Source organism: Montipora foliosa, chromosome 3, assembly GCF_036669935.1.
Source record: "Montipora foliosa isolate CH-2021 chromosome 3, ASM3666993v2, whole genome shotgun sequence".
NCBI classification, from domain to species: domain Eukaryota; kingdom Metazoa; phylum Cnidaria; class Anthozoa; order Scleractinia; family Acroporidae; genus Montipora; species Montipora foliosa.
This window is the reverse complement of record NC_090871.1, coordinates 54,491,013-54,501,012: the sequence shown is the minus strand read 5'-3', so window position 1 is coordinate 54,501,012 and position 10,000 is coordinate 54,491,013. Positions and strand designations below refer to the sequence as shown.

General features: G+C 40.6%; 3 protein-coding genes across 3 annotated transcripts in view; all 3 read left to right on the top strand.

The window, feature by feature from the left end:
* The window catches only part of LOC137994283 (nucleotide-binding oligomerization domain-containing protein 2-like), a 15,730-nt gene extending 14,159 nt beyond the window's left edge, over positions 1-1,571 (top strand). Inside the window, exons 8-9 of the mRNA XM_068839878.1 lie at positions 561-1,456; positions 1,527-1,571. Coding sequence (XP_068695979.1) covers positions 561-1,456; positions 1,527-1,571 — 941 coding nt within the window. The remainder of the gene's footprint in view (positions 1-560; positions 1,457-1,526) is intronic.
* The window catches only part of LOC137997680 (NACHT, LRR and PYD domains-containing protein 12-like), a 184,383-nt gene that overhangs the window by 80,293 nt on the left and 94,090 nt on the right, over positions 1-10,000 (top strand). The gene's annotated exons all lie outside the window — the stretch shown is intronic.
* On the top strand, positions 1,438-6,330 carry LOC137997703 (NLR family CARD domain-containing protein 3-like). Its single transcript, XM_068843903.1, has one exon. It carries the CDS (start codon positions 1,604-1,606, stop codon positions 3,833-3,835), a length of 2,232 nt encoding a protein of 743 aa, XP_068700004.1. The 5' UTR covers positions 1,438-1,603; the 3' UTR covers positions 3,836-6,330.

Below are 10,000 nucleotides of genomic sequence, written 5' to 3'. Positions count from 1 at the left end.
ATGTTAACTCGTGCTCGTTTTAGTTCTTACCTCTAAGCACTGTGATACGCAACCCTAACACTTATGCACGCCGGCAGAAAACATTTTGTCGGAATTTTTTGTATGAAAACAAACGTGGATAGGACAACAGGTTCATTTAGAAACTCTGCTTGTGTGTGTACCAGAAATGACTTGTAAAGCGGCGATACGTAGGAAAATCAGCCAAGAGGGCTTGCATACCACTGACACCTCTAAATTAACTCACAGGATCAAATTTAGCATGTGATAGTCATTTTCTGACCCGCCAGCTTTTCAGCAAATATGTTTACGTCAGTACATTCTCGCAATTTCTTCACGAAACTTGACTCGCACACCTTATTCGTGTGAATAATGAATCTTAATGTGAAGACGGATTAGCCAGGAAATCGGTAAGCCAAGAATAGTCTACCAGAAGGAGGGGATGGATTTTCGCTTTGAAATTGGAAATCGTCTCTCACTCCTGAAAAAAGGAAAAGCTGGTAACTCTGAGTCAACCAACTTCTAAATTGACCCTATTTTCTTGGTGTTTGTTTGTTTTGCAGCTAGTTCTCCATGTCAAAGTGATATCATAGAATCCATAAGACAAATTTACCAAAAGTGTGAAGGGGTGGTTTGCCCAGTTCCTTGGTGTGAAGGGTTCAGCTTCCAACTAGAGAACATTTTCACCAGACTTAAGATAGTCGCAAAAGAAAAGACACGCGGAACGCTGACGAAAGAAATCACCAACATGACAAGTATTTTTACATCACACGAAGATTGCCAACATCCACGGATTGTCCTGATTGAGGGTGAACCCGGCATGGGAAAGACGACCTACTGTCAAAAGCTGGCATATGATTGGGCAACTAAACAAGACTGCGAATGGGACGAGTCTTTCCCAAGAGTAGAGGTGCTCCTGCTCCTCAGATGTCGTGAAATTAAATCTAGCATCCGGGAAGCTATTGTCGATCAAATTCTGCCGGAAGAAATTGACCCAGAGTTAAAAGACACGTTTTTCCGTTTCTTGCGAGAAAACCCTTCTAAAGTCCTGTTAGTGCTCGATGGTTTAGATGAGTCAGACCCTCAAAAATTGGCTGTGTACTTTAGTCTTGTTCAAAGAAAGCTGCTCCCTGGTTGTCACATTGTTCTTACTTCTCGTCACGAAGCAGGAAGTAAAGTAAGACCTTACTCGGACACACTGTTGGAGATTGTGGGATTCACGAGCAGTGATGCGAAGTGTTTTATAAGGAAGTATTTTCGAGACGCAGAACAAATGGCAAAGAAGCTAATAAATGTACTGTGGCATCCGTATGATGATAATGATGATGAAGGTGATGATGATGATGATGATGATGATGATGACGATGATGATGATGACGATGATGACGATGACAATGATGATGATGATGGCGATGGCGATGATGATGACGATGATGATGATGACGATAAAGATCATCATGTTAAAAGGAATTTAAAAGAACTAACAAAAAACCCTTTAAATACACTTCTGCTTTGTGTGCTTTTCGAAGATTTTGGCGGCATTCTACCAAACAACAGAACACAGCTGTACGTAGAGATTGTTCGCTTCGTTTTGAGACGATACGAAATGAAGAACAACTTACCAAGTAGTGGTAATGACCTTCTAATAGTTTACAAGAAGGAACTGATGACCCTAGGGAGAATGGCGCAAGAATCTCTTTTTAAAGGAGAGGGGCATTTCGAAGACGTCGAAGGGAATTTCAAGGAAAGTCTGTTCATTAAATTTGGCTTTCTCTCCATCCAGGCTGGCGGTAGCAAGAGAACGCCTTGTTTCCGTTATAGCTTTTTTCACAAGAGTTTTCAAGAATTCTTTTCCGGTCTACATCTTGCGTTTTCCATCCTGGATGGAGCAATTGAAGAGAAGTCAGTTCTGACCGACGAAAGATATTTTCATGAACTAAATCAAGTTTTCATGTTCATGAGTGGAATCATAGCATCGCAATCCGAGGAAACGGCAGTGTCGATTGTAACTAGTGTTGCCTCACTTGCAAGTGTGACAGGCCGCAAATCTCCAGCTGAACCAAACTCGTACCTGAAGCTGGGTTTGGACGTCATAGAGGAATGTAAAACTTGCTCCGAAAACCTGTATACTAAATTAGCTTATACCTTTGGCAAAAGTCTTGATTTGACGGAAATTCGAATATACTTCAAATCACGTACGACCATTGCTGCCTTTTCCCAGGCCCTCGCAGTAAACACCTCCCTTACTACTTTGAATTTGCCTGAGAACATCATTGGTGATGATGGTGCTACTTCACTTTCCCAGGCCCTCGCAGTAAACACCTCCCTTACTACTTTGAATTTGTCTTGGAGGTCCATTGGTGCTGAGGGTGCTACTTCACTTTGCCAGGCCCTCGCAGTAAACACCTCCCTTACTACTTTGGATTTGTCTTGGAACTCCACTGGTGCTGAGGGTGCTACTTCACTTTCCCAGGCCCTCGCAGTAATCACCTGCCTTACTACTTTGCATTTGTCTCGCAACTTCATTAGTGCTGAAAGTGCTACTTCACTTTCCCAGGCCCTCGCAGTAAACTCTTCCCTTACTACTTTGCATTTGTCTCGGAACTCCATTGGTGATGAGGGTGCTACATCACTTTCCCAGGCCCTCGCAGTAAACACCTCCCTTACTACTTTGAATTTGTCTTGGAACTCCATTGGTGCTGAGGGTGCTACTTCACTTTCCCAGGCCCTCGCAGTAAACACCTCCCTTACTACTTTGAATTTGTCTTGGAACTCCATTGGTGCTGAGGGTGCTACTTCACTTTCCCAGGCCCTCGCAGTAAACACCTCCCTTACTACTTTGAATTTGTCTTGGAACTCCATTGGTGCTGAGGGTGCTACTTCACTTTTCCAGGCCCTCGCAGTAAACACCTGCCTTACTACTTTGTATTTGTCTCGCAACTTCATTAGTGCTGAAGGTGCTACTTCATTTTCCCAGACCTTCGCAGTAAACACCTCCCTTACTACTTTGAATTTGTCTTGGAACTCCATTGGTGCTGAGGGTGCTACATCACTTTCCCAGGCCCTCGCAGTAAACACCTCCCTTACTACTTTGGATTTGTTTGAGAACTCCATTGGTGCTGAGGGTGCTACATCACTTTCCCAGGCCCTCGCAGTAAACACCTCCCTTACTACTTTGAATTTGTCTTGGAACTCCATTGGTGCTGAGGGTGCTACTTCACTTTCCCAGGCCCTCGCAGTAAACACCTCCCTTACTACTTTGGATTTGTCTCGGAACTCCATTGGTGATGAGGGTGCTACTTCACTTTGCCAGGCCCTCGCAGTAAACACCTCCCTTACTACTTTGAAGTTGTCGGGCAGCATCATTGGTGCTGAGGGTGCTACTTCACTTTCCCAGGCCCTCGCAGTAAACACCTCCGTTACTACTTTGGATTTGTCTTGGAACTCCATTGGTGATGAGGGTGCTACTTCACTTTGCCAGGCCCTCGCAGTAAACACCTCCCTTACTACTTTGGATTTGTCTGGAAACTCCATTGGTGATGAGGGTGCTACTTCACTTTGCCAGGCCCTCGCAGTAAACACCTCCCTTACTACTTTGGATTTGTCTTACAACTACATTGGTGATGAGGGTGCTACTTCACTTTCCAAGGCCCTCGCAGTAAACACCTCCCTTACTACTTTGGATTTGTCTTGGAACTCCATTGATGATGAGGGTGCTGCTTCACTTTCCCAGGCCCTCGCAGTAAACACCTCCCTTACTACTTTGGATTTGTTAGGGTACTCCATTGGTGCTCCTCGCCTTAGTTTAGACTCTCGCATCAAATTTCTGTCTCTGTGATGAGCGTGATCTTCTTTCTAAGGTCTCAGTGTTTACATCGACGCCAACAGGATCATGACTCCCAATAAGCAAGGACGACCGCTACTACGAGAACGTTGTTGTGTAAAAAATATTATTTCCTCTTACTGTAATAATTTTCCATGTCTCTCCTCGGCTTGGAAAGTGTAAATACACAATCCAGGAATAAAACTGATGAATGCAGTGTGGATATTTAGAGAGAAAATAGACATTTTCTCTCGTTCTCCACATGACCTCAAATTTGATATTTCACGTCGTAGTCAAGACGAGAACGGCAAAAAAAAAAATGTAGCAAAATGTAAAAGCACGTGCAGGGCATGCAAAGCTATTGTTTTTGCTCACTAAATATGCAAATTTATGGCGTTCTCGTAGCCGTTGTCGTCGGCTTAGAGTTCACGGTGTTGTTGATGACGACTATCTCACTTCACCTCCCCACCCCTTATTTGTTGGTAAGCATGCACTGAAAGGTTAAAAGTCACTTTCTTGCTAGTGCGTCACGAGAATTTGAGGGCTTACATACATAGAAAGACACCCATTTTGTCCCTTGAGATATGTTTCAGTTAAAGTGTTACTCTGATAAAAAATCCCAGTCGAGCCTTTTTTTCTTCGGATTTTGAAAGTGTGTTTGCTGAACATTTGACTGGCCAAATGTTTGGATTTTTTGGGATCCGCCATTACTTACGTTCAAAACTGACCGATTGGACATTAGTGGGTTGGATCTGGGGGTAAGTGATGTCATTTATTCACTAGTTAAACGTTTCAGCGCGTAAATGCAGTTTATTATACATGCAAAACACGAGTTTAAAGTCTGAAAGCACGAAACTCCCCTTCTGCATATCAAGTCAGCCGCGTACACACGCACTTTGACTTGAGTCTTTGACGTTATTTTCTCCTCGATCCAGCTCTCTCAAGAATTTAAAGTTGGTAATGGCAGACCATTTAAAAGGAAAATGTCAGTTAAAATCTTGAAATCAAAGCTTCAAACTTGGGTCACTTAGTGTTAAGTTAACGTAGTTTTGAAATCCAAAGAAAAAGAAGGATCGATTTTTTGGTCATAGTACAGCTTTAAGGTATTTTACATAAAATAGAAAGGAAGATGTGGTACTCAAGATGTCCGCATCGATGGTAGACAGCAGGCGCGCAATCCGATGACTTTTTATACTTCCGTCAGTTTTCCTTTTTGAATCTACTTCAATTTCACAAAGAACTCAAGCCGGTCAAATTCTAAAAGCGCCAGTTTCGTTGCACCACATTCTTTGTCTCTTTTTTTAAAATAAACCAAATCGGCTAACTCAGTGTTGTGCCCAATTCAGATCCATTCAGAATAAAACGTTTTGTTCCAAGCATTTTCATATTATTTAAATGTGAATGCTACATTACCATGTAAATGCATTATAAACCCGAGTGATTTGACTGGAAACTTTTCCCCTAGTGTATAAACGTAGTCTAAGAAATGTGTCTGTACATGAATGCTCTTTACAAGTTACTGACTGTGATAATATCTAAATCACTTCTGAACAAGTGTTTTTTGAAATACCTTTTTTGGTGAAATTCTACTTTTCTTTGGAGCACAGTGCTCCTGAATATGTGAGAGCAGGATAACAAATGAATTTTAGTAGAAATTATTTGGGCAAATGTTAGTTTCAGTTTGGTGCTTTCATATATGTATCAGCAACACGTTCGTATTAAAAGAGATATAAGCACAAAACGGTAAAAACGAACGATAAAAAAGGTGAAATTCGACGTTTCAGAGTAGTCATGACTCCATTATCACGGAAAAAATTATATCAGATAATGCAAATTACAGCATTTAAAGGGACAACAACACATTGATTAATTTTGTCAGGTCTCTTAGATGCAAAGAGTGCTGCGGCTTTTCAGATTCAGGTTCAGTAATCTGATTCTTGTAAAATAAATTTATTTACATGTTAATGACAAATGAATTTTAGTGGCAACTATTTAAGGCACATGCTAGTGTCAATAGGCCATTCTCCAAATGTCAAATATTCAGCTTGATAGTGAGGCAGTGAGGACAAAAAAGATCGAAACACTGGAATGAATTTGAAAAATATTTACATATCATTCACTTTCCTTTGTCTTCGTCCTCTAAACCTCTCTTTCAAGCTTAATTTTAATATATCGAAAAAGGCCTATTCAGTGCTTTAATTGATGCATCAATATACACGTTAATGTTGTTAGGTCTATTAAGCTGCAAAGATTGCTGCAGCTTTTCACATTCAGGTTCAACAAATCTGACAACATCCTTGTAGAGTAATTTATTAAGGTGTTCGCTTAAATGGTGTTTTTATTGTGTATAAGCGATATCTATATATTCCTGCGTTTTCAAGGCGAAACAAATAATCTTTTTTTGGTATCCTTTTTATGCAATTTTTCAAAGGTCTTATCAAGGAAATTTCTCGATTACTTTGCTTTGTGTAAATATAGTGTTTTGTTGACGAATTAAATCAATTTAACAAGAGAGTTTGATCGGTTTATTCTACTTATCGGGAGCAGCGAGTTTAAGAAGGTCCTGATATGCTCTTACCTGAGGATTACTAGAGAAACGTGTTTCAACCCGAGTTCAAGGCTCATACCGTCATTTTCCGTAAGGTACCAAAACGTTCATCCCCACGGTCAGGTTCTTAGGGCAAGGAGTATTTCTTAAGGACGAAAAAGAAAACGTTTTCTTGTCTTCTCTTATTTCCTTTGTTAACCCTTTTATTCCCAAGATCGAAACGTTCATTCTCCAAAACGAGTACTTTAGCTTTCTTTGTTGAGTACTCATGATAATTTGGTGTTAAATCACATCTCTTAAGCTGATAATTCTCTTTTTTCTCAATACCTGTTTGACAGAAATTTTATTGAGATTATGAGGAGAATTTACATGTTGATTACTCCTGGGAGTCAAAGACAGAACCCCCACTATATACCCCTGGGCACTCGAGTATCTTAAATGAATGCATATTTGAAGTGCGAGTTATAGACGAAAGAGAAAAGTGTTCCTCACACGTATCTGGACAAATTAAGCAATTGTGTCTTATAGTAGACACCCTTACCCCACTATCTACCCCTTAGTCTCCGAGTATATTTATTGTATTTGAAATGAATGTATATTTGAAGTGCGGGTTAAACACGAAAGGGAGAAGTGATCCTCACACTTATCTGGACAATTTAAGCAATTGTCTCCTTATAGAAATCTAAATCTAAAAAAATCCAGGCGGCTTTCAGGTGGCTTCAGTAATTAGTTGGTAGAGCACTGTGGGTCATGGGTTCGGATCCCGTTGGAGCCACCTGAATTTTCCATGTATCAAAAAGAGACAGTTGCTTAAATTGCGCAGATAAGTGCGAGGACCAGTTGTCTTTTTTGTTTATCGCATCCCTTGGTAAATGGAAATCATTTACATGGTGGCTTTGAAAATTCCATCTCAAGAACATCTCCCTCACGTGCTCACTTGGAAAAGCTAATCTGTTACATGGTCCTTAGATCAGGAAAAAGATCACCCGTAGTTTCATGCCCGAAGTCCTCTTCCTTTTTAAGATATAGTGATTTAATAGCACCCGAAATACGCTTGAAAAGCTTCGGGACTCGAGTTTCGGCAAACGAGTCCCTGCATGTTAATTGCGGGGAAACAAAAGCTCCGTGGATCGGTTCGCTACAAGACTCGAATCATACATTTTTCTTTAACAATCTGTTATTATGAGCAAGAAAAGTAGTGTACGCCTTACGCGTTTCATTCTAGAGCGACAAACGTCAGTGCAATCAATGTTATTCGGACAAAAAGAAGAATCCTGCCAAGCTCGTCGGTCGGAGGAATCACATGATCTTCTGGTTAAAAATTGTTTCCTTTTAGCGTCACATTTTTCGTTTTAGTTATCGCTCGATAGCTTTGGTTCTTGGTAAGAAAAACAAATTCTGCTGAAAATTGACGTTTTCTTAGACAATGACCTAAATCTTCCTTTATAGAGCAGCTATCTTCATAAGAGAGCATAAAGATCATACCGGTCACACGGTAAATAAAATAGTAAAAGAAAAGTTCGGCTACGCTCAGTGATTGGAGGACGAAAATGTCTTGCCAACTTGTTGACTTATCAGAAGCTCACGTGCGTTTTGCTGCTTCTCCTTAGCGCCGGCCGGGCTCACTTATCCGCGTCGCGTTCTGATTGGTTTCATTGCTCGTCTGTGTTCTGGGTACTTAACCACCTTAATATATCTTCAATTTGCGTTGCAAGGCACTTTGGAAAACGTTCCATGTTTTTTGACGCACTTGTTTTGCATCGTTTTAGGGAAAAGACACGGTCTTCTATGATACTCTATCGAATGAACCCTGTTTTCTCTCAGTTCTCGCGTGTTTAGGGAGCCACAATAGTTAACTTAAATGGTATAACCATTTGAGCCACTGACGAGTTGTTGAAAGACACGGGTTTGTCTGTAAGTCAACGTCACCGGATTGGCCTTTCTTTTTGAAAGAATTTCTTTATTGAAAAACAGTTTTGATATAAAGACGCAAATTTTTGTTTTCTGTATAAATAAAGAACTAAAGAGAACAACAAAAATCTTTCGAGGTTTACCTCCACAGAGGAGGTCAAGTCGAATTCCATGTCTCTGAAATTCGCCAATCTTTTAACCGTCATTTTGAAAACAATTTGAGTCGGATAGTCTCAGAAATTTTCTATATGAAGTATACGAACCATCATGAATCATGTTCGAGAGACTGAGTTCGGTATCTCGGTATCTCGGTATCTCGGTCGGTATACTCGCGTGCGGATTTTTAGCACAAAAGACTACACCCTGGAAAAAGCCAAAGTGCGTGGTTTTCTTATGTCTGACTTGGCCACAGACCATATGCGGAAAGCGAGTGTGGGGGGCCAGGAACCTGTTTTTCTGATTGGTCCATTAAAGTCAGTGATAGGTTACGTTTTACACTGCTTGTCTTAACTACTAAAAGACGACTTAACTGGCTGACCCTCGCGGGAACTATGAGGGGACGTTCATTCACAGATACCAAAGGTGATTCCTTTCTGGTACCACGGACAGTCTGGCCCCAAAAGCAGTCTTCATGCAAGAAACGATGATACATGAACATAACAGAAATAAAAGCAAGCACATAAAGGCAAGTGATTAAAATGATGAATTTCTAATTTTTGGCCTTTTTTCTATAACAGCTGTAACGGAACTTGAGAAACGATGACGTCAAATGGAAATAAGCCAAAATCTGCTTATTGAGCCCTTTGACTTCCAGGATTGATCAATATGTAAATTCTCCTCTCAATTTCAAAACCGACTGTCAGGTAAACAAGTTCTGAGAATGAAGATTATTGTCAGCTCAAGTGTACCATCCTGATATAACACCAAATTTGAATTCTCATGACCTGCCAACGAAGAAATCTATGAAAGTGATGAGGAAAATAAATTTTTGGATCATGGGAGTCAAACGGGTTTTTCCATTTTACTTCGTTTCTTTGCTTTCCCTTGTGAAACAACCATGCGATAGCACAACAAAACAAAACAAAACAAAACAACGATGCGATAGTTTATGGAAAATGCCAGCTCGTGAGAATACAAAAATACATTTGTTCATGATTTCTCCAAACTAGAGCGCCTGTCACACCAGTTTCATTTCCACATGACGGATAACCTGCCCATTTTTCTCATATAAAAATGATCTCAATTTTTTACGCAGTGATTAAAACCTATTGACTCCTGAGGTTGACACTTACCATATTTTCTCGATTAAACGCCCCCGGCGTTTATTTAAAAATCGGCAGTTTTGACCCGGCTTTTTTTCGAGGCCGGCCTTTAATCGGGGTTCGGCGATTTAGTATTACCGATCCTCAGTCTATCCTCGGAGGCCTAGGGGCAGTTTGTCAGTGCGGGACGATTTTCCCTTGGATTACCCGAAGTTACAGTATTATGGTACTGTACAGACGGCACGTGTACCAAGTTGCAATCAAAATTTGTATCACTAACAAACAGCACATAAACAACGTCTGATTGATGTATGAGCAAGTAAATGATATGAGTACAACCACGGACAAAATAAAAGACTTCATGAAAAAAGCAAATAACTTTCGCTGCAAGATCAAATTTACGGCTTAAATATCAGAAATAGAAATTGCATTCTTGGACACAAAAGTGTACAAAGGCGA

Excerpts from the sequence above, each read along its gene's own strand:
- LOC137997703 (XM_068843903.1), top strand. The coding sequence starts at position 1,604 with ATGAAGAACAACTTACCAAGTAGTGGTAATGACCTTCTAATAGTTTAC.